General features: G+C 33.8%; 1 protein-coding gene across 4 annotated transcripts in view; it reads right to left on the bottom strand.

The window, feature by feature from the left end:
* Window positions 1-4,065: 4,065 nt before the first annotated feature.
* Window positions 4,066-26,180, bottom strand: part of LOC136026961 (alpha-2Da adrenergic receptor-like) — a 178,778-nt gene continuing 156,663 nt past the window's right edge. For all 4 annotated transcript variants that reach the window (XM_065703823.1, XM_065703824.1, XM_065703822.1 and 1 more), the window contains one exon: window positions 4,066-4,398. In XM_065703823.1, coding sequence (XP_065559895.1) covers window positions 4,078-4,398 — 321 coding nt within the window. In that variant the 3' untranslated portion in view covers window positions 4,066-4,077. The remainder of the gene's footprint in view (window positions 4,399-26,180) is intronic.

The raw sequence follows: 26,180 nt of genomic DNA, 5'->3' as shown, positions 1-26,180 counted from the left end.
AAGGTTTTTATGGAAAGGGTGGTTGAATAAACTTCGGAGGGGGCTTATTGGATTGGAAATCAGATGTTTCTAGCTCCCTTTTTAAGAATTAAACTGATGGGGGGGGGGCAGCCCCCCAATAAATCGTATTTTCCGCAAATCTATAATGGAACTCGTATTCGTATAAGTTTTGGATCGGACTTGGCTCATTTGATTGCACGTCCGAGGTTTTAGTCGAACGTGATTTTTAAGAGTCGAACGTGAATTGAGAGGAATCAGCAATTACAATCAAGGATATTAAGGCGAGAAGTCTGGGATATAGTGGTTAAACTGGGATGAACTGGGACGGGATAAAAATCCGAAATCAATTAGAACTAAGAATGTTATAGCGAAAAATCTGGGATACATAAAAACCGTATGAAACTGGTTTGAAACACACTATGTCTTCAGGGAAAATAGGCATATCAACCCCCCCCCCCCAATTATGCAATTGGTCCATTATGCCTTAAAACTAAATGATGCTTAAAATGAATCAAAAGGCTCTGTATTTATGGTTGCCAATAAGACACCTCAGCAATGTATCGCGAATGAGTGGGGGCATTAAGTTGAAACTTTGGGATACTACTACTACTGCTTCTGCTCTTACAATTAAAAAAAATAAAAAGAGTGGAAGTGTCTCTAGGTTGTCAAAGAGAATAGATAAAATATTTTGGGAATTATATTAAGTTTTATTTTTCAGGTCAACTTCAGAAGCTATAAGATTAAATTAAAAATACTTTTTGTGTTAGGATTAAAAATTGTTGAAAAAGTTTCCCCAATGTACAAATAGCAGCCCATGCTATGGATTCTTTTAGAAAAGAAGAAAAGATAAAAAATATTATTTTTTTTCTATAAAAAGGCTATGTCAATAAGAAACGAACATAACTTAATTTAAAAAACTTTTTTCACAAAACAAGTTTTTCAGAGAAAAGTAAAGGGCTTTAAATTAAGCCAAAAATGAGCAGAAATAAAGTAAAACATTCTTCCAAGCGTAAAACTGCTACACATCACTGTCAATAAATAAATGAAACTCAAAACGAACACAAATTACACTAAATAGCTGAGTTAAACTCAAAAGGAGCAAAATTTAACATGACTAGGGCTGATAACCCCAATGCCTTCTCAAGATCAGAGCATAATTTTTGCTTTAATGAAAACAAAATTGTTTTTAAATGTTTTCACTGTTCTTACTTTCATAAATAAGAAATTATCAAAACTTTAAGGAATAAATATCGCTGTATGTCAATTAAAGTTAGCACCCAGGTTTTTTTTTTTTTTTTTTTTTTTTTTTTTTTTTTTTTTTTTTTTTTTTAGTGGAAAACTAGCTCTTTGCTGATGCTTGCTTGAGTTTTTAGAGAATGTTGTATAGTAAAACTTATTGATTTCATGGATGGTAAAATATCACAGATGAGAGTTTTATAGATCACTCTCTTTTTGTCTGCAGGCTACTTAAGGATGTTTCTGCTTCGAAACCTGTTTTGTTACGTATTAATTTTGTATATCTGTAAAGCGCTAGTTTTTCCAATTTCTTAAAATCTAGAGAAATATCACCAGCCAGTTTATTCGAAACATGAATTCAAAATATCTTTCAGAAACTCTTAAGCATTAATTGTTTTTTTTTCTGTTTTTTTTTTTATAGTTTAAGTGTCAATTTCACTGTTTACTTTCTTCAGAAAATCGTTTTTTGTTAGTTGATATTAGCCACATTCAAATTGAATACCTGGTTTTCTTCATGGTTAAGAGTACTGTAAATAAGGAGTGACGGGGCTCAATAGTAACCAAAACTACATGAAACAAAGCCTTGATAGCAATCGATACATCAAAAGAACCAAGATTTGATGCTGGTTCAAAATAAATAAAATTCATTAAGTTTATAAAAAATTATAAGATACGTAAATAATATTATATATGATATGATATACGAAATATATAAAATTCAAAACCAATCAAGAGTTGCGAACTTGAATTTTTTTTTATTTTTGGAAAAGGGGAGAAACACCCCTAAAACATCAAGTGATCTTAATGAAGACAACATTATCAGATTCAGCATATTAGAAAACCCTACTACCAAGCTCCTATTTACAATAACGTGGAATTTCGCATTTTTTGTCAGAAGAAAGATCACAGATGCGTGTTTATTATTTTTATTTTTTAAATGTTTTTTTTTTTAGAGTAATCGTGTCAAACTAACGATCCTGGAAGATCAGGAGAGGGTTTATTTCATTGGAAATCAAATGTTCTAGTGCCCTTTTTAAGTGACCAAAAAGGTTGGAAGGCTGCCGGCCGCCGTCCCATACCCATTCTTTGTCCAAAGTCATCTGATTGAAGTTTTGAGAAAGCTGTTTTGTTCAGAGTAGTCGAAACGTTCAATAACTATACCTTTCAGAATCATATGATCCTCCAAAGCCCCTGTGGAAGGGCTGTGAATTACAAGATTCGCCCATTGTTTACGTATAATCTTTCTCATTGAGAATATAATTTTCTGGAGGGAAATTTACAGTAGCGGGGTATTTTACGTAGAAGAACTTTCCAAGGAGGAGTTTTCCTTGAGGGGAGGTAGTTTTTCATGAAGGGAGCCTGATTTATCGGTATTTTGTGAACAATGATCAGAAATTAAATAAAAAGAATAAGTTTTTTCTGTTGTAAGTAAGGAGAAACATTAAAAATCAAAACGAATAGAGATTATCAAACACTTTGTGGCAGCGAACTGTAGGAAAGAAGCAACGCGGCTCAATAGTAAGCGAAACTCTAAGAAACAGAGTCTTGGTAATAATGGATTCATGAAAAGAATCAAATTTTGAAGCTTATTCAAAGTACTTAAAATTCATAAAGTTTAATCTTACCCACCAAAAGTTAGGAACCTGAGAAAAATTGCCCAATTTTTGAAACAGGGGAGAAATAACTCCAAAACATAGATAGATCTTAAGAAGAATCAAACTATCAGATTCAGCATATCAGAGAACCTTACTGTAGATGTTTAAAGTTCCTATATACAAAAACTCGGATTTTTTTGCCAGAAGCAAGATCATGGATGGGTGTTTACTTGTTTATTTATTCTTTCCCCCGGGATGATATTTGTTTTTCCTCCTCAATGCATTAATCTTTACGCTAAAGTTTGACAGTTCATCCCGATTTCTTAAGAACGACTTTTGAAGCACAGGGGCTGTCTGATTAGAATAAGAAGCTTTTTTTAAAAAGTGTTAAAAATTACTTTAGTGTGAAGAGCTAGGTATTGAGCGGAAGGCGGACTCTTCATAAACGGAAAAACTTCTGTTTATTTTGAATTTTACGTTGCTCCTTAGGCTATTTTCAGGTGGAAAATCTTTTTTTTGACGAATATAGAGGCTTTATTGTCCTGAAGTACCATAGACAGCCCAAAACAAATCTGGTTGTTTGCAAATTTAATTTGGATATTGAAAATTTAAAGAACTATATAAAACATTTAAAAAAAACCTGAAAATTGGGATATCAATTCTTAATGAAAATATCTCTGTATGTAGTTGTGCACTTTTTGTCTAGTAGCGCTTTCCAAAGTAAAAAAAAAACAAAACAGAAACGGCTGAAAACCAGCGGAAAATAAGCTAAAGTCATATAACCCTAAATGGCCAAAGAAGGTGTGGTTTTCCCTTGAATGTGTAGTTATCTTTCAGAGTCAACAGATAGTCAATGCTTCAATTTTCACAGACAAAAGGCTTTCCTGAAATTCAACTAATTAACTAAGCTTTCTTACTGTCATTTGTCAACGTGGCAACGCTAATAAAATTGTGACACTACCCTATAACAACTTTAGCTTTAAATATACAAAAGAAATGTCTTAGAAAATCAGAGTTTTCTGGTATGGATCGGTCCTATGATGGGTCTGTGGTGGGGGGGGTATCTTTTTATTTGATGACTGGGACACCTTGTGTTTTCAAAAAATGATAATCTATTTTCATTATTTCCCTCACCTTCATTTACTGCGTAGCCTACTTGCGAGCATATGAATACCCTCTTCAAAAGCTGTTCTGAAGAGGTAGGACTAAAGAGGTTCTAGACATCAAACAAAGAGTAACAATTTTATTATCTTTTGTTCAAGTTGAGCAACAATATTTTTCTAAGCGCTTTTCTAAAGTCTTTATTAAAGATAGTATAAATCACAGGATTCAGTGCTGAGTTGCAGTAGCCCAACCAAAAAGCCACGGCAAATCCTTTAGGGTCGACTAAACTTTCCTCACAAAATGGAGTGATGACATACAAGACGAAAAAAGGTAGCCAACAGAGTATAAAAGCTCCCATTATAAGTCCTAGAATTAAAGTTGCACGCTGTTCTCGTTTTCTTGCAACACGACGTTTTTCTCTTGCAGGATCTCGTGTTGCTAATGGATTTCCAAGGTCAATCACCTAAAACAAAACAAAACTTATTTTCAAAAGAGTTATTGACAGTACTAGAAGAGTCAGAAAATAATAAACCTCGGGGGAGTCGAAGAGTCATAGTCGGGTAGAGGAATTTTGAAATGTGATGGATGTTAAATTAGAAACAAATTACTGAAGATTATGAATATAATTTAAAAAAAGGCATGTGCCAAACGATTTTAGGAAACCTTGAATAAACTCCCTTATAAAAAAAGGTGATAAGAGTGAGTTTGGCATTATAGAGCCATAAGCATGATTTCTGTTTGAAGCAAAATACTAAGTATGATGACCCTTCTTAGACTTAGATATGCTATAAACAAAGTTTTAAGGGAAGAACAGTGTGGTCTCAAGAAGGGGAGAGGTTGGATTGACTAAATTTCCCCCTTTCCCCCAGAAGAGCCAAAGTAGGTCTTATCCTCGTATGATATACCAGAAAAATACATTAAAGTGAGTAGTGTTATACACAAGAACAATGATGCTACGGTTAAAGTATAACATAAGGTTAGTAGAGTTTAGTGTTGAATCATGACTTAAGCAGGGCTATATATTATTCCTATTTATATTGTTAATTTTGATGAACTTCGTCATAAAGAAAAGAGTGAAGGCTATGAGAGAGTATGCAAGTATGCAATCAATACTATATTTAGATTATGCAAATGACTAAGGTGACCTAAATAAATATATTAGCATGAAGAATGAATTTTTAGTGGTTTTCAGAGTTCAAGATGCAACAAAAGGTAAAAAAATTGATGCCAAGAAGACTAAATAGCTTAGACCAGGAATAAATGAAAGTGAAGAGGGGATGTTTAGGTAACAAGAAGATCTAGAAAGTTAATTGCTTCACTTGTCTGGGTAGTATTAATAGTAAAGAAGGAGGGTGCAGTGAAGATTTATAAATTAGAGTAGACAAGTCACAGAATGTTTGAGATCCTTGTTGAAATTTTGTTCAAACATAGAATGACAAGTATGCAAACTGAGAATAGAATATTTCAATCTACAGTAATGACACTGGTCATGCACGGTTCTGAAACTTTGATACTTTGGAAGATGGAGGAAGATTTGCTAGATGTTTTTCAGACGAAACGTCAATGGACTGTCTTTTGTACCTGTTTGACTCACTATATATATAAAAAAAATAAACTGTAAGAATGTGGCTCGATCCCACTTTTTTGGGCATCAATGAAGGAATGTTAAAGACAGCTAAGACGATTTTAGGGAATGTAGGGTGACAGGTGGCTAAAAATTGCTCTTATTCGTCACACATTTAGGACCAAACAAAAATAGTTTGTCCGTGAATCAGTCCTTTCACTTTTCAATTTCAATTTTCTCTACTTTTATATCCATTTTTCTGAAATTCTTTGTCTTTAGGTGTGATTCTTCTCTATTATTCTCCCCAGAAAAAGGGATATTTTCCCCTAGATTTTCATAGAATTTACACGAAAAGCATACCCCAACATCAATTTGTTATTTTTTTCTTTCAGATAACGATAAACATAAAATCTTTTACACTACCGTGAATACATAAAAAAGTTCAATCAAGGGTCATCCCCATTACTACATCGCAGGTAGTACTCGTTTTTTTCTTGAAGCCAGCAACAGCTTTCGGTATGCTGACAGTTGATGAAGTTTTATCTTCGTCTTAAGACCATTAGTAGACTCGAATAAGTGAGACTAGGGTTAAATTCTCGTAACTATTTTTATGTATGTTTTGATTAGTTTCAATAGACGAAACAAACACTCAGCTGGTATATTGATAAAACATAATGAGAAGATCAGCGATATGCACTTCCGCAAGTCTGGGTACTTGATTTCGCAATTGCGAGTCTTCAGACGAAGTATCTTCATCCAGTATTGGAAATCTGATAGGCCTTGAAATTGGGCATCTCCCAAAGGAAGCTCAATATCAGTCATTGCTTGTGACCTCCATTCTGCGTCCGTCTTCTGGATGCAACACTTTTCTGTTAGAATAGGAAATCTCGCAAACAGTGGCCTCGGAGATTTTGGCTTCAAAATCATTGTATTCTTTGGTTCAACCATAGCCGAAATATTATAAATTTTATCTTCAAACTTGAAACGGTCTTTCATCTGCTTGATTAGGACTACACACTAATTTCGACAAGACTGGTAAAAAGAGATAAATGTTATGACGTAGCTCTTGAGCATCTTCTAGTTCTAGTTCATGGAGTCGGCTGTAGCTGTTCCCACATATGTCTGGTTTAAAGGCGGGTATTTAATTGAAAGCTAAGGATCCAGCTCGGTAAACGAACCATCCCTGCAAATATATTCCTGTTACTTGAAGTCAGATGCAACATCATTCACAAGTTTTTTGACACTTGCTTTTCGGAAGTGAAGAAGTGGGAGCTCAGATTAAAAAACTGGGTCGAAATCGTTGGAAAGGCCGATAGAGTAGTTTATGAATCCAAGGTATGGCTGTGTCAACTTGCTTTGTAATGTTGATATGTCTTTGGGGGTGACTTTACTCCTTCAAAGTCCCCAGGGGAGGGGCTGCAAGGTACAAACTTCCACCATCGTTTACATATAGTAATGGTTTTTGGGAAGTGTACAGAGGTTTTCAGGGCAATTTTTTCTGGTTGGTGGGAGAGAGGTCGAGGGAAGGGTGTTAAGTGGGATGATATTTCCATGGAGAATTTATCAAGGGGGAAGATAGTTTCCAAGAAGGGGGAGCAGGATTTTCTTGCATTCTTAAAAAAAAAACAATGAAAAACTAAATATGAAAAAGTTTTTTCAACTGGTTGTAAGGAGCAGCATTAAAACTTGAAACGAACAGAAATTATTACGCATATGAGGAAGTTCATCTCCTCCTAAATACCTCGATCTTTACGCTAAAGCATTTTATTTAATTTCAACTATTTATTCTACGACCCTTGTGATTCAGGGGCCATTCTTAAAGAATTGGGATAAAATTTAAGCTTTAATGTAAAGAACAAGGTATTAACGGTGGGGCGAATCTTTTCATATACTTAATAAAAATATACTAATGTAGAAGATCGTCACGTAAGTTAATTCGTAAGTTGCGTATATTTATTACTAACAAAAACGTTCGTAGAAAAACTAAAAGTTTTAGCTGCCTTTGTAAGTAACCAAACATTTGAAGGGCAATTATGCTTCCTCCCCCACCTCTTTTTTTCTCAAAATTGTCCTATAAAACTATTAGAAAGGCATTTAGCCAAAACCAAATTAATATGCAAATTTGATTTTAATTATTCATGTGCGGAGAACCAAAATAAAAACATATATTAATTCAAAACCGTTCAGAAAGTAAAAAAAAACAAAACAAGTTTTTTCTACTGAAAGTAAGGAGCGACATTAAAACTAAAAACGAACAGAAATCATTCTGTATATGAAAGGGGCTGTTCCCTCCTCAACGCCCCGTTCTTTACGCTAAAGTTTTTTCATTGTTTTAAAAAGTAGAGTAGTGAGAAAGGGTAAAACTTTAGCGGAAAGAGCGGGGCATTGAGGAGGGAACAGCCCCTTTCATAAACAGAGTAATTTCTGTTCGTTATTAGTTTTAATGTCGCTTCTTACTTTCAGTTGAAAAAAAAAATGTTTTTTATTTAATTCATTCCTAGATTGATACTTCAGAAGTGTCTGAGCCGTCAGATCCCTTAGGGACTGCTGAGATCATTAAAGTAACACGTGCTATAGATAAAATCCATAATAAACTTCAGATCAGAAAAAATAGCAACCTACAATAACTCAAACTCAATACAACCAGAAATTACTATTAAAGAACAAATGAAAACCAAAACAAACATAAGTTAAATAAGCAATCATAGCAAAAAAAAACATACAACAGGTACGAATACAGATGAATAAATCAATCTCAAATTGAGTAAAGCTTCAGTTGAATATGCAAATCAAGCTTAAAAACATAAAAAAAAAATTTTGCTATTGATGCATAAATGAATCACAAAAGGAATAGGAATCATTGTTGCTTTACTAAAAACTAATTATATTACAAATATTTTCTTTTGTACAGTGTTGAAAATAAACGCAGAAATTACAGTAAAGTCCAATTTGAACTGACAAGCTTTCAGCAATTAGTATGATTATACATCAAATATTTAGCTTAATTTTATTAGTTAGTTCCAAGCCTGTTCAAAACAAATACAGCTTCACTACAAATAAGTGTTTGGATACTGCCCCCTTCCCTAACTGTAAAAGACTAAAGCCTACTACGTCATTGGTGCTTCACTGAAAACGAAGTATATTACAAATATTTTCTTTTCCAATTATTATAGCATTGAAAATGAAAATATAATTACATTAAAATAAAATCTTGAACTGATGATCTTTCAACAATTAATAGCATTATATACCAAACATTCAGTTTGATTTTATTTGTACTTTTCAAGACACATTTAGCTTTCAGTAAAGCGCCAATGACACGGTAGGTTTCAGACTTTTACAGTGAAAGAAAGAGGCAAAACCCAAACTCTTCTTTGTAGAGATTTTTTTTCATTTTAAGCTGGATTTGCATATTCAATTTAATTTTCACTCGTTTTAAGATTGATTTGCTCATTTATATTAGTAAGTATTGTTTGTTTGCTTCCTATGATTGTTTATTTAATTTATTTTCGTTTTGTGTTTCATTTATGCCCCAGTAGCAATATATTATTGTTTGTTTTAAGCTAGATTTGCATGTTCAACTTATGCTTTACTTGTTTTGAGGTTTATTTATTCATTTATATTAGTACTTGTTGTATGTTTTTTCTTGCTATGATTATTCACTTTAATTTCTGTTCGTTTTGGGTTTCATTTATTCTTTAATAGTAATTTTTGGTTGTCTTGAGTTTGAGTTATTTAGGTTTCTATTTCTTCTGATCTTTAGTTTAATCTGGCCCTTACTTTGCTTTAGGAAACTTGTTTTTCGGAAAAAAAAAATTGTAAATTAATATATAAAAATTTCAACCCACATTCGTTTATTTTCTCAGTAGTCTTAGTTAAGATGTTGATTTTTCTATTTTTTTTATCAATACTATAATAAGTAAAAGCACATAGTTCGAAATAGGGATCGTTTTCAACAAAGTGCAATAGATTTTTTGCGTGAATACAGATTTCTGAAATTGCCTTTCGAATAATATGTTTTCCAATGAATAATTGGAGATCGATATTTTATACATCTTCGATACTAATCGCTCGTTGAAATAATCAAATATCGTTACTAATTAACGTGTATTAAATGTAGCATCAGTAATAATTTTTGTCAAAGTGTAAATGCGTAAAAAGTAGTAAGAATCTAGACTGTTAAACATGTCAATCTAAATAAAGCTCAAAGCTCGAATTATTGAAATGTATACATAAGTGCCCGGAATTTCAAGGATGCATTAATGTGTGTAAGATATATTGTTGTGCATTACTAAGTGCGTTATGCTCTATAACACAATGCAAAATAATATAAAAATGATTCAAACTATTGTGTTATATATAGAACAATATACAAAACGATAAAAATTATATAATTTTGATAAGGGCTAGGTCGCTGCTCGAGTATGCCAAAGAGAGGTATAGGGACGGGGATTCACTTTAGTTGATCAAATGGAACAATTTTGATCAATATTTTTTGGTCAACACAAACCAAACCCTCTTTGCTCAAGGTGGGTGATGAAAACTTGTTCCATCACAAATTTACTACACTTTTTATTTAACAAAAGAACATATTAATGTGAATTTGATATGAATAGCCATTAAACAACCTCTTAACCATTTATTGTCATGCTACTAAACTTCAAAGCGACATAATTTTGTCTCCTTAGATTAACCACAGATATTCAGGGGCGTCTTTTGAGAGGCGGTAGGCAAGGAGGGTACTGCCTCGACTCTTGTTGTAAAAAATTGCCATTTCTCATATTTTGATGTTACAGAAAATTTAAAAAAAAAACTCTTCTCCCCTCCAACTTTATACATTTTTGTAGCTTGACACTACTGCATACAATTTGGCGGCACTTTCGTGTTCAGAGCCTCATTTCCAAAGCCTTTGGTTTGTCTAAAGTGTCCAGGGAGTTATTTCATGGTATTTTGACAATCTTTTACATCTCTCATTTTCAGTCAATGAATACACCGGAGTTTCTTCACTAAACTACAATTGGTAAGAACAAAATTGTAAACTATGTATTGTGGACCGAAGCAGAAAATTAAAAAAAGTACAACAAAACAATTCTTAGGATAATAAATTTTCGTATGGCAACTTCATGGCGTGTAAAGAGTAAATAGGAATTCATCAGATAAACTTGTGAAACTTTATCTGAAATATTATTTCTGAAAGGAATGATAGTTAATTAAAGTATTTTTTTTCCAAATTCTTATACGGGTCCGTAGAAAAGGACACTATGCAAAATAAAGGGAGCTAAAGGGAATGGAAACGTTGCTGTTTCCAACTACTCCCTCAAGTGTAAGCATTTTTAAGAATAAAGAATATATATAAGGAAATAACTAAACTCGTTTTTAAAATAGACTAAAAGTTGGAGAGTGATTTTGACAATAACATATAAAAAAAGGGGCGCGAAACGGATTTGGGCTTTACATAACTTAGTTATCCAAGTTAAAAATGCATAAATGACAAGAAGTCAATGAGTTAAAAATTAAAAATTCCGTAAAGCCCAATCCTTTTATCGCCCCTCATTTTCACTTATATTCATTGATTCTCGCGAAAATTGTTTTTGCTTTTTAGTCCATTTTTAAAACGAGTTATTTTTTTATTATTATTTTCGAAATTTTAGTCTTCTGTCAAAGAATAAGAACTCCTTTATTCTTCACAAATACAAACGTGTTCCTAAATTAAGATTCGAACTGTAGATAGCACGGCCAGAAGCAGATATTCGAACCACAGCGCTTTCAAGTCTTGTATAACGGTGTTTGCTTTAAAATTTTTGCCGTAGCCTATATGATAACGTTCCTCATCAGTTTGATGGATTATCTAAATCTAGCAGTAATAGTCAAGCGTTTTGAAACACCTATTTCTTTTCAAGCCTTTGAACCTTCAGAGAACTCTAATATCAGTCAACGGACCATTTTTGAAAAAATATTAAGGTGGCTTGGAGGGGTAGGATCAACGAGGAAGAAAGTGGTGTCATATTATCCCATTAAAATCAGAAGCGCATATACTGACAGAATTTGGAAGTAATTGAATATTCGGAAGTGGCCAAAAAAGGCTCGCAAATTTAAAAAATTCTAGTGGCAAAAGTACAAAAACAGTAAAAGGTCAGCGATTCGCGATTCAAAATTGTGATAAAGGAGGAAAATATCACTTCTAAATACAAAAAACATGTTGTGGGTTTCAAAAGACGAGCACATTGAACAGCCCGTTCAATGTGCTCGTACGTAGCTGGTGATAGATAGGTGGAGGTGCGGAGTGAGGTAGAGTGAATATATAGGGGGAAAGGAAGGGTTCCCAACCTATAATCTAAATATAACGTATTAACAGTAATTAAAAGTAAAATTAAACGCATAATTTATCCTGTTCGCTATGTTCGTCTGTTCGCTTAGCATTACTATGCAAACCCACAAAATTTGGTTGAAACCTAGCTCTAACCCCCTGTGGGGCTAGATGTAACCCCGGTCCACATGGTCCTTGGTCATGTAACCCCCTTTGAAGGTCAAAAGGGGTAGAGGTAGGCAGTGGTAAAGAAATTTTTATACTGGTTCAGGTTTCGATAATATGATTAGAGTTGTCTGTCGTTAAAGGGAAGTGAACAAGGTCTCTAATAAATATTGTAGCTTCAATATAATAAGCTATTACACATATTACCAAAAAAGATTGAGGTAATTTAAACTGGCTGGTTTATATTTAGAGACTATTCTTCTGCTACCCTAATTTAAATTATATCATGATTCATAATTTGGGTATAATATTTTCAATCTATTAACTCCAAGCTCCATCCCTGCTATTATGAGTAGCTCTGTACATCGATGCACTTAGTGCTGAACGATCGTACATACAATGGGACAGCGAAGAATATTGTATATTCACAAGTTTTACGTAGTTAAAAACATATATACATCTATCTATATTCACAGGTGGGACACAGGGACACAACTACAATGGCGCGTAACTAATATGGCGCGTAACGACTTACGCGCGCGGGGGAAGCTTGGGGGGCGAAGTGTCCCCACCAACTAAGTGTTGGTATAGTGCGAAGCGCCACACCAACAGGTAGTAATCTATAAGACTGAGGATTAAAGGAAACTATTGGTTCATACACTTATCTGTTATTAATCTAAGATTGAAAAATTCAAGCTACAACCTTTTCCATGATAACATGATGTGATGTATGACGTATGACATGCAAAGAAAAAGTGAGTAAGGTTTTATTGTATAAAAAAAAATTGTTACTAATATTTAGGAGTCCATCAGTTTATGAAATAAAGTAAATCATAAACATCAACAATGAAACCTCAATTATTTTGTTTTGTCATTGTGGTCGATAAAGCATTAAAGGACACGGGGCTTATTTGAATCTCATCTGAGGTCTTTGTGCGATTTCATAGGATCTCAGAGTATGCTGGGTGAAATTTCCATACATGTGGAGCTATTTGATTGCAATTGAGCTAACGACATAAGAGTTGCCACCAGATTCAAGTAGAGATATCAAAGTACGGGACTGCACCACCGAGTTGAACTAATACTAGCTACTAGCATCTCACCGCACCATGAAACCGCTTGAGGCCAACACAGGTAAGAACGATCCTCTTCCATCTCAACTTATTCAAAGTCTCCCTCTTTATACTCTCCCGAGAAGTTCCCATTTTCATCATATCTTTCCTTACGTCATCCTCCCAGCCCAACCAAGACGACTTGCTTTTCGTTTGGCCCTAGACGATTGGTTGAGAATTACAATCATTGGGCATCTGTCATACCTCATTCTCAGAACAGGCTCCAGCCATATTGAATCAGAGCCATTGGCAGCCTTCCTGATATTCTGGGACACACTGCCTTATAGAGTAGTAAATCACACTTTAATAAATCTCTTTTCTCTAAGTATTATAATGCAAAAGGAAATATTAAAGAGTTGGGGTTTGGGGGTACTATTTCGAAATATCTGAATTTGGGAATAGTGAAAATACAATAATAAATAATTTAATTTTTAATGAAAATACAATAAAATGCAAGAGAAGCTAAAATTTTCCCTGTATGGCTTTAGAATAAACGACTTAATTTATCCCATTAGGTTGAAACAAAAAAAAAATACCGTAAATTGGTATATTATATTATACGGTATATTATAATACCGTAAATTACCAACTTGCCACATTTTTTGACGATGAAATGCTACTAAGGATAACGAACCATACTTTAATGTAAACCACTGGGTGTAAGGGTAAGGGGGAGGTAGTACATATCATATAGAGTACAATTTACCTTCATTCTATTTTTAATTATACCCTTTATTTTTCTTTGTAAAACAATTTTCTCAATAGTATTCAACAATTTTATAATTTATTAAAGTCATCGACTAGTCAAACAGTTCGTGGTAACGATCTGTAAGTAAGGAGCGACCAGTATCAATAGTTACCGAAACTCTAAAACACAGAATTTTGATACCAATAGATACATTAAAACAATCCAATTTTTATGATGATTTTAAATATATAAGTTTCATTAAGTTTAGCTATAACCCTCAAAAGTTACAAGCCTGATAAAATTTGCCTTATTTTAGGATTTCGAACATCTTGCTACAAAAATATCCGTTTACACTAGAATCGAGCGTCTAAAATTAATGAGGAACCTCCACAGTAGAAAATCAGACCAAACCATAGACATCAAGATCAATCAAAAGTAATCAAGAGATAAATATGTAGAAATCCAGAACAATCCTTAGAAATCAAGACTAATACATAAAAATTAGAACCAAACCTTAGAAATCAAGACAAAACTATATAAATCAAGACCATTCCATAGAAATCTAGAAATACCCATAAAATCATAACCAATGCATAGAAATCCGGACGAATTTGTAAAATTCATGGCCAACTCTAGAAATCAAGACCAAACCGAATAAATCAAGATCAAACCTTAGACATCAAGACCAAGCAGCAAATGTCAAGGCAAACTCATAGAAATCATAGACCAAACTGTAGAAATCAAGAACAACCTCTAAAATCAACACCAGCACAGAGAAATCATAACCATTGCATGGAAAGCCACATGAATTTATAAGAATAAGGGTCAGACGTAGAAATTCAGACCCAACCATAGACATCAAGACCAATCCAAAGTTATCAAGAGATCAATATGTAGAAATCTAGAACAAGCCTTAGAAATCAAGACCACTACATAGGAATTAGAAACAAACCATAGAAATCAAGACAAAACTTTGGAAATCATGACCAGTCTCTAGAAATCCAGAAAAATCTCATAGAAATTATAATCAATGGGTATAAATCCTGGGGGATTCATAGAAATCATATACAAAACATAGATTTCCAAACAAATTAATGAAAATCAGGGCTAACTTTGGAAATCCGTACAAAACTTTAAAAACCAAGACCAAAGTGTAGAAATCATGGTGAACCTATAAAAATCATGATCAATACACGGAAATTCTGGCAAATTCATAAAAATCAAGACAAAATTGTAGAGATCAAGACAAACCTCTAAAAATAAAGACTAATCCAAAGAACAAAAGAGGTCAATATGTAGAAATCCAGGGGAATTTATTGAAATCATAATCAAGGCTTAGAAATCCAGATGAATTCATAAAAACCAGGACTAATCCTACAAATACAGACCAAATCATAGACATCAGCTTCAAAAAAGAAATGAAGAGATAAATATGTGGAAATCCAGAACAATCCTTATAAATGTGCATAGAAATCCACAACAAATCATAAAAATCAAGACTAAACTGTAGAAATAAAGGTCAACCTCTAAATATTATGACCAACCCGAAGAAATCAAGAATACATTGTGTGGAAATCCAAACCAAATCATAGAAATCAAGAGACAAAGGCGTAGAAATCCAGAAAAATTCCATTAAAATCATAGCCAATACATTGAAATCCCGGCGGATTTAAGGAAATCATACCCAATGCTTAGAAATGCAGACGAATTTATAAAAATTAGGGCCGACTCCAAATATCCAGACTTAACCATAGAAATTAAGACCGAACTGTAGAAACTAAGACCGAGCAGTAAAATTCCAGGCAAACTCATAGAAATCTTGACCAAACTGTAGAAATCAAGATCAACCTCTAAAATCAAAACCAGCACAGAGAAATCATAACAAATGCATGGAATTCCACACACGAATCCGTAAAAATCAGAGTCAGCCGTAGAAATTCACAACAAACCATAGACATCAAGACAAATCTAAAGTAATCAAGAGATCCATATGTAAAAATCCAGAACAATCAATGGAAATCCAGACCAATGCATAGAGATCAGAACCAAACCATAAAAATTAAGACAAAGTTGTAGAAATCATGACCAGTCCATAGAAATCCAGAAAAATCCCATAGAAATTACAACAAATGCAAGAAAATCCTAAGGGATTCAGAGAAATCATATCCAATACATATATTTCCACACAAATTCATAAAAATCAGGACAAACTTTAGATATCCAGACCAAACCATAAAAATCAAGAAAAAATTTAGGAATCATGGTGAACTCCTAAAAATCACGATCAATAAATGGAAATCCCAAAAAAATCATAAGAATCAAGACAAAATTGTAGAAATGTATACCGACCTCTAAGAATTAAGATCAATCCAAATAAATAAAGAGATCAAAATGAAAAAATCAAGGGGAACTCATAGAAATCATAACCAATACTTTGAAATCCAGACACATTCATAAAAACCGGGGCAAACCATACAGATTCAAACCATATATAAGACATCCAGATCACTACTATGAAATCAAACGATAAATACGTAGTAATCCAGAACATTCCTAAGAAATCAGTGCATAGAAATCCACACCAAACCCTAAAAATCAAGACTAGAGTTTAGAAATCAAAGTCAATTTCTAAAAATTATGACCAGCCCGAAGAAATCAAGAAATCAATACGTGGAAATCCAGACCAAACCATAGAAATCAAGAGACCAATGGATATAACTCTAGACCAAACCATAGAAATCAAGACCAACCCCCAGAAACAAAGGTGTCAATATTTAGAAATCCAGAATAATCCTTAGAAATCAAGAGCAATACATTGAAATAAAGGTGAACTCAAAGAAATCAAGACCAAACTCTAGAAATCAAGACTAGTCCATTGAAACTATAACCAATTCATATAAATCCCGACAAACTCATGAAAATCATAAGCAATGCATAGAAATCCACACAAATTCATAAAAATCATGGATCAACCCTAGAAATCCAGGGCAAACCAAAGACATTAAGACAAAGCTGTAGAAATCAACATCGGTCCATACAAATTCATATAAATTGCATAGAAGCCATAGCCAATGCATAAAATTCAAAGGAGTTGAAAGAAATCATAACCAATGAAAAGAAATCCAGACAAAATCATAGAAATTAGGGCCAATCCTAGAAATCCAGACAAAAGCATAGACAACAAGCCCAATCCGAAGAATCAAGAGATGAATAGGTAGAAATCAAGAAAGATCCTTATGAATCATGACCAGTGCATGGAAATTCACTCCAAACCATAAAAATCCTGGTAAACTGTGGAAATCAAAGTCAACATCTAAACGTTATGACCAACCCGAAGAAATCAACATGTCAGTATAAAGAAATCCAAACCAAACCCTTCAAATACAGACCAAGCCATAGAAATCAAAAGACCAATGAATAGAAATTCATACCAATTGATAGAAATCAAGACCATCCCCCAGAAACTGAGATATATATATATATATATATATATATATATATATATATATATATATATATATATATATATATATATATATATATATATATATATATATTATATATATATATGTAGAAATCCAGAACAATCCTTAGAAATCAAAACCAATACATAGAAATCCAGGCAAATTTATATAAATCAAAACCAAACTCTAAAAATCAAAACCAGTCCATTGAAACCATAATTAATACATAGAAACCCGAAAGAAGTCATAGACATAATGAGGAATTTATGGAAATCAACAAATTCTTAAAAATCGAGACAAATCAAAAAAATTAAGGTTAGGATCTAAAAATCAAAAGGAATACACAGAAACCATGACCAGGCCGACAAGTTCATAAAAATCAAGGTGAAACTGTAGAAATCAAGCCCAGTCTTTAAAAATCAAGACCAATCCGAAGAAATCAAGAGGTCAATATGCCGAAATCCAGGGGAATTTATAGAAATCATAACCAATGCATAGAAATCCAGACAAACTCACAAAACTCAAGAGACCAACATTTAGAAATTCTGAACAATCCTTAGAAATCAAAACAAATACATAGAAATCAAGACAAAACCATATAAATCACCAGCAAACTGTTAAATCAGTAGATGGAAACAGAGAGCAAACCGTAAAAACCCAGACCAAACTCTAGAAATCAAGGCAAACCTCTAAAATCTTTATTTCTATGGTTTTGTCTGGATATCTGGAGTTGGCCCTGATTTTTATTAATTCGTCTGGTTTTCTATGCATTGGATATGATGTCAATGAATCCCTCTGGATTTCGATGCTTTGGTTATGATTTCTACAGGATTTTTTCTTGATTCCTGTGGACTGATCTTGATTTTTACAGTTTTTTCTTGGTTTCTATGGTTTGGTTTGATTTTATATATTGGTCTCGAATTCTAAGGACTGTTCTGGATTACATATATATACCTTGATTACTTCTGATTGGTCTTGATGTCTATGATTTGGTCTAAGTTTCTACGGCTGACCCTCATTTTCATGAATTTTTGTGGATTTCAATGCTTAGGTTATCCTTTCTGTGTACTGGTCTTGATTTTAGAGGTTGCTCATGATTTCTACAGTTTGGTCATGTTTAATACGAGTTTGCCTGGACTTCTACGGGTTGGTCTTGATTTCCACGGTTTGATCCAAGTTTCTACATGTTATGCGAATAAGAAAAAGGCATATTCAAGAAAATGTTCCTATTTAACAATAAAAGGGAATTTTTTACAAAATCACTGGAAATAAGGAGAAGGGGGTGCAAAATGCCGTAGAATATCGCAATCTAATAATGGAATGGTAAGTTCTCACTGTTCAAGTAAGAACAATGATGATTTAAGTTTATAAAGTTATTTTTGTGGGAAAAAAGTGGTAAAACCCTTAAGTATGATAATGTGCACCAGAAAGTGTCATCGTGATAGATTGTTCCACACTGGCCTCAATTGCCAGGAGTCATCAGAAATAAATTTATTGGGAATTTTTCATTAAGTTTAAACGATCAATTCTAATGTAAGCGGATATTTTTAGAGCAAAATACTCGAAAAATGTCTTATGCATGATAATAGTTGCCATAGGTTGTTGTTTGAGAGGATTTGAGTGTAAGAGGCCGGAATTTATCATGCAACATTGCAATTTACCAATGAAATGGCGAGTTCCTGCTGATAAAGAAAAAATTTGTCATTTTTAGTTTATAATTATTTCGTAGGGAAAAGGCTGAAAAACCCTTAAGCGTGATAATGTACGCCAGAGGTTGTCATCGTCCTGATAGATTGGGTCATCTGAGCTCAATTGTCAGGAGTCATCATAAGAAACGTTATTCGGTTATTTTATTTAGTTAAAACGACTGATTCTAGTGGAAACAGATATTTTTGTAGGAAAAATACCAAAAAATGCCTTTGGAATTACGAAGGGTGCCAGGGGAGCAGTAATAGTGTAGCACAGTGGTGTGAAATAACATGGTATATCAAGTAGGGTTGAATGGCGAAAACATAAACCATTGGATTTAATGCATGATTTTCAACAATAAATATCTGAAAAATATCTTAGGAATTATGAGGGGCTGCTATAGGGTGCCAGTGGGCCAGTAATTGTCTGGCACGGTGGTTCGAGTCGGAATGATGCATCATGGAGGGTCAGTTTACGAAAACACGAAAAAATGGATTTAATGCATAGTTTGTGACAAGAAAATATCTGAAAATGGTTTAGGAATGATGAGGGGTGATAGAGGGTACTTGAAGGCCATTAACAGTGTGGCACAGCGGTGGGGATTGACAATATGTATCAAGTATAGGGTTGGCTTACGAAACACGTGAACTAATAAGTTTAATGCATGATTTTTAACAGGAATATATCTTGAAAATGTCTTAGGAATGACGAGACGGTGCCGAATTCAGGAATAGTGTGGCACATTGGCGTGAAATGACATGGTGTATCACAGAAGGTTGGCTTTCAAAAATATTAACCAGAAAATTTTATTCAAATATGCACTTGTCAACTGAGGGTGCATAGTCTTAGCTATAAGAAACGAGGCATTTTGATTAAAAGCCCTCGAAAGTATTTAAATGTGGTTTAAAATTACCTCTAATAACAAGCCTCTCCTCTGGAATTGGTTCGTTTGATCTTTGCCTTTTTTTTAATTCATAGTTCTTTTTGCTTATAGTTTATCCTTTATAAGCTTTTTTCACATTTTTTTCTTTCTATTTTTGAGTTTGGATTGCTTTTTTCTGTTTTTTAATATTTTTGTAGTTATTTTTTTAATAAAATTCGTATATACAATAAAAGTTTGTATCTTATAGATTTATAGATCCAGGATAGAACTTCGAATGGCAATCGTTTAAGCAATTTAATCCGCTTGTAGTCCATGTACTTTGGTATGCTTGTTTAAGATTTATCTCTAATATAAGGGTTAAATTATGTGTTTGGAGAGGAAAAGAAAGACTACATGTATGAAGGTGTACTCTATTCCAGCCAAAATGTTACTCTTGCTTTTATTTCACCTCTGATAGCACATTCAAGTCCAAATTTCTAGCCAAAATGTTACTCTTGCTTTTATTTCATCTCTGATAGCACATTCAAGTTCCAATAGAGTAAAATACTCTATTACTAAGAAAATACGTTAAGAACAAGCCTCCAATATTATCTGATAACACTCTCTAAAGCATTAATTAACATGCAGGTGCATACTAAATGTATGATCACAGCATCAGGTTCAATGTATTAGAGAACCTTATTGAAGAGGTTTCAAGCTTTCATCTGCAAAAATGGGGAATTTTATATTTTTGCTAAAAGAAAGACCAAGGATGTGCGTTTATTTGGTTTTCTGTTTTTTTTCCAGGGGTGACCGAGCCCGTTGATTTTTGAATTGAAAAGGGAATAGTTGTGGGAAAATTCAAGTCATGGCCAATTGTAGAAAAAGCCAAGACAGATTGTCCAATTAAATGGACATCAAGTGCAAGGTTAATTTTACCCCTTTGATTGCCGGTTGTTACTGTCTTCCACTTATGCTACACCTCTCATGCATGTCACTCCACAATACCATACTAGAGTCAACCAGTTGAGGTTCTACCTTGCCTTTTTCGCAATTATAATTGCCAAATTGACAATTGTCGATTATAACTGACGAAGGCAAATTTTTATATATAGTCCAATTTGCCTATATATAGCCAAATTTGCCTATATTGGATACGGTGACCGTATCGACCCAGTGGTCATAGAAAGTCGCGAGACGGCTCATTCAAACAGAAATTAAAAGTTCTAGTGTTTTTTAAGTGAAATAAAATTGGACGGCAACTTAAGCTCCTCCCACCCTCATTTTTTTCCAGTCACCGGATCAAAATTTTGAGACAGCCATTTGGTTCACCATAGTCAAAAAATCTCATAAGTATGTTTTTTAAGACGACTTATTCCCCCACCGGCTCTTGGGAATGGCTCGATGCTAAGAACTTTGCCCATTGTTTACATATGACCTAGTATTGGTTATTACGGAGTATAGAGGCGTTTCTAGGGGGATTTTTCTGGAGGGGCAGGATGAGGGAGGGACTTACGTGAGAGGATGTTTCTATAGAGGAGTTTTTCATAGTAGAAGAGAATTTTCCATGAAGGGGGTGCCAGATTTCCCAGCATTATTAAAATTACGATCAAAAATTAAATAAAAAAAGACTTTCTTTTCAACTGAAATTAGGGAGCAACATTAAAACTTAAAACGAGCAGACATTATTAAGTATATGAAGGTCTTCTCCCCCTCGTCAATATCTCGCTCTTTACGCTAAAGTTTTTGTAGTACTTTCAAAAGAGGTATTTGTTTTAACTAAACAGCCTGTGTGATTCAGGGATCATTCTTAAAGAGTTGGAACAAAATTCGAACTTTAGCGTAAAGAGTGAGGTATTCACGATGGGGCTCATCCCCTCATTTACGTAATAATTTCAGTCTGATTTAAGTTTTAATATTGCTCCTTGCTTTCAGTTGAAAAAACTTGTTTTTTCAACTAGAAGTAATTACTAACAAGGATAAATTAGATTAATTATATTTTTCCTTCTTTAAAACAAAAATGATAAGCCCTGAAATTGAGAAAATGTCAGACATTTCAAAATATCTTAGAAATGATCAAAGCGATACCACTACAAATATTAAAAACAGAATCCATTAGTAATTGTAGAACACAGAATTTTATAGGATGTAATATATATTCTAGTACAACTGCAAGGATTTTTTTTATCTAAACAATTACCAAACTTCAAAAAAGTAGATGGCAAGTGGCCTAGAAAATAGGAACGATTTTGATAGTTTTCCGAAGTATAAATAACAGACTAGAAAACTTTTCAAAATCACAAGAGACTATTAAAAGAGGAAAAACGGGGGAAATATGATATAAATATCAGATAAAGTTGATTAAGTAAATTGATGATTATAATTCTGTCCACCCTTTTATACCCATCCTCTAAACTTTCAATATCTTTTTTTTTATTGAGAGCAATCAATTTACCTAGTAAAGAGTTATCTTGGAACAAGTTGAGGAGCTTGTAGAAAAGAAATTCATGTAAAAAGAGCTATGTATGGGTTGTTAAAGCACATTGAAATGCTCTACTTGGCAAAAGACAGGCAGCTAAGATATCCCTCGGCCTAATTATGCGGAGGATAAATCTCCACCATAAGTAGCTATCCGCTCCACACATAGCTTCTTTTTGTTGGTTCTAGGAGAAAGGGAATTTAGAAGAGATTTTTGAGGGAAAAGGGTATAAAATTGACGATCATTGGGTGTTTATTGATAAAAATAAACAATTTATTCATTGTATTTTAACTATCTTAGTGGAAACTTGCATTCCCTCTGCGTACCTGCAAGCCACACTTGAAGCAACATTTATTCTGAAGCGGAATCTCAACATCATTGAGACGCATCAAGCTATAATTGCCATCTATCTGCAAGGACGTAATTAAGGAGAGCTCTGGGGCTCATGCCTTCTCACTCTTGAAATCCTAAATTTCTTGAATTTTTCGCATTTATTATTGAAGCTACCAAATAAATGTGTTTGTTTGTGGGGGCCTTTTGGAAAAATTCATCCGAATGTTCCGGCCTTTACAATTCCTTGCAGTAATGTGCTTTTTCAAAGGAAAATCCATTTAGATTAACTAAAATTGTAGTGCATTAATTGACAGAGATTCAATGCCTAAAATAACATGAATAATTAATGCTAAGTAGGCTACTAAAAAGGAAATAAGCCATAGTATATTTAAGATAGTACGTGTCTATTATCACACTAAATACCAGTGAATTATGTTGCAGGCTTAAGTTGAAGGATTATGCTGCACTATTTTTTATTAAAAAAATTTATCATACGCATGTATAAGTTTTTTTTTTTTATTATTATTACTAGACTACAATACCCATCGCGCATTGCTGCAATCTTGAAAAAGGAAATTCATTATGCAAAATTTCCTCTTGCTGAAAAATTCCCCTACTAACAAAATTCACCGCGGAAAAATCCTCCTTGTTGAAAACTCCCCTTCCGAAGAAAATTCTCCTAGTGAAAGATTCTATCAGAAAATTCTTCGCCGTGGAATACCAATCTCTCTCCCCTTCCCTTGCGCAGAATTCTCAACAATTTTAAAAAGTATTTTTAAATATAAAAGTATGTGAAAATTTCCCCGGAAAAATCCCCCTGTAAACCATTCTCCTCCCAGAAAGTTCCAGACACTTCCCCCTATGGAAACCAACCCCTCCCCCGAAGAAATTTTTCCTTGGAAAATCCCCTCGACAATTCCCTTCATTTGAGAATTAAGTCTGTTATCGAAACATTCCATAAATAAAACAAGAGCTAAGAGCTCAAATGGCACTTGTGACGAGAGATCTGGTCTGGTTATGTCAATCACGCATCTACAACTTGTGCTTATTCTCGAAAGCACTAGAAATCCCCCAATTCCCCCAAATAGATCGGATCTGGTCTGGTTATGTCAATCACGTATCTAGAACTAGTGTTTATCTTTCCATCAAGTTCCGTTCTGATCTTTCCATTTTAAGTGGTTTTCAAGATTTCCAATTTCCAAGAATTCCGTTTCCCCCTCCACTCCCCCATGTCCCTGGATCCAATCCAAATTGAAAATGGTGCATCTGAGACATGATATCATTCTATGTATCAAGTTTCATTAAGATCCAATTACCCATTCATAAGATAAACATACCTCAATTTTCACACTTCGGTTCTAGTTTCACATCTTCTTCATGTAAAAATAGGTTGGTCCAGAATTCGAACCTTGAAACCTCTCGCTCCCTAAGCGAGAATCATACCGCTAGACCAGAAAGCAACATTTAAGAACACCAATAATTTGTTTTATCGGCAAATAAAATTTTTCTCAACTATCTAGTTCGCTTCCTCCCCCCCCCCCAGATCGTCGATTCGGGGAAAAAACTATTTAATTTGGCCTGGCCCCTGATACGCCTGCCAACTTTCATCGTCCTAGCTTATCTGTAAGCACTCGAACTAGCAAAACCGGGACCGACAGACAGACAGAAATTGCGATCGCTATATGTCACTTGGTAAATACCAAGTGTCATAAAAACATAATAATGTATTGAATCGATGAATACGAACATCAATTTTTCAATCGTTATGACTTTCACAGTAGAGTTAATCCTAGGCTGAATAAAGTTGTTCTTTACCCTACGTTTTTATAGATTGCAAAATTAATTAATTTTGATTACATATGCAAAGAGTCGAAAAAGATATGTAAACAATTCCCAAGAAAACTCCTAGAAAACTATTTAAACAAAATTTGAACAATTTTACCGAAAAGAAATGTGTTGAGGGGTCTCTAGCTGCATCATTGCCAAAAGTACTTAGAGGGCCTTGGGGGAGGCTAGGGGCAAGCTCACCAATTTTATACATTTTTTTTTTGCAATCACTTGAACAGTGTAGAAAAGCATTAGAGAAAGACAGTCAGAAAGACATGCATAAATTCGATCTTATAAACATCTTGTCTTATATCTTTAAAAGAGTAACTGTGTATATATTTATGCATACATTTTTTCTTGGAACGGCTCCATATTCTTTTTTGAAAATTAACACCCTGGGATTTTCTGGCTTGAAAAACCGATCTAGATAGGTCATGTGTTTGAAAGAAATTCATTTAGAGCCTTATTTTTGAAAAGAGAAACGTGGGAGTGATGTCAATTGAATCATGAGTGAATTGAACTCCCGCCTGAATGTCTGAACTCAATTGAAAATTTTTATTTGACAACTCATGACTTAAAACAAAAGAATAACGAATATATATTCTCCCTTTAAACGAACCACTGTGTATTTATATATGTATCTATGTATAATTCCCTATTGAAGACGATTTTGAATAAATCCGAACAGCTAAAGCAAAAGACATGGAAAAATGTGTGATATAATAACGCATGAAAACAAAGCGCATACGAAATGTGTGCCTGGAAGATATACAACAACAAGCATCATTACGAATCTCAAACGATAAAACGATAAATAAATCTACGGTTAGGATGAAAGCAACAGAGATGATCGCAACGAATCGTAAATGAAATCTGTGGTTAGAACAGTAGCTATAGTGAGAATCACAAAAGTTCGAGAAGAAAACAAATCCATTAAAATGGATGATTCTCTGAAAAATTAACAGGAGGCAGGAAATGAATTCTTACTAAAATTTCTTAGATTATGCTAATGAATGATTGGAACGTCAAATATATACAAGCCTGCTCAGTGACGAATACTGAAACGGGCGAAGCCCGTGCTCCCAGTACTTTATAGGTATAATAACAATAATATTGACATCTGGCACGTATGCAGGGGGGGCCTTCGGGCCCGCCCCTCCCCCGAAATTTTGTGAAATGTTTAATTTCCCCCTGATTTCTCGGGATTTCTGGTAAAATTGGACATTTATTAAAAATCTAGATGCATGTGTGAAGCCTTTTTTGTGGGATTTTACAGCATGTAATTATCCGGTCAGGTCACTGCCTAATTATTAACCCATTTTCTGTCTAACTTTTTACCCTCTTTGAGGTAATTAGCAATTGTAATGTTTTTTTTGTAAAGAGAGTTTGCTTTCCACAGCAAAATAGAATTATCCTTGATATTAGGGCGTTAACCCCCCCCCCCTTTTCAGGATAAAGTACAGCTTTTAATGGATCAATTTTGGAAACTATCATTTCTCATTAAAATCTACGTTTTTCAATAAAAAAACTACCCCCCACAGCACCCTTATTGTACTTTTAACCCTAAAATTTCCCTTTCAGTGGAATATAATAGATTAATCACTGGTTCTAAATCGCTATGAACATAACCTGAGCCTAAAACGTACTTTTGAGGCTTCAGTCTTCCTCCCCCCATCCCCTACAATACTACAGATTAAAGTTAATCTGTAGTTTCTGATATACGTGCTTTTTGCATTACTAAATAAAAAAATGTGC

This window comes from Artemia franciscana, chromosome 5 (genome assembly GCF_032884065.1).
Source record: "Artemia franciscana chromosome 5, ASM3288406v1, whole genome shotgun sequence".
In the NCBI taxonomy this organism is placed as follows: domain Eukaryota; kingdom Metazoa; phylum Arthropoda; class Branchiopoda; order Anostraca; family Artemiidae; genus Artemia; species Artemia franciscana.
This window is presented reverse-complemented; position numbering and strand designations above follow the sequence as displayed.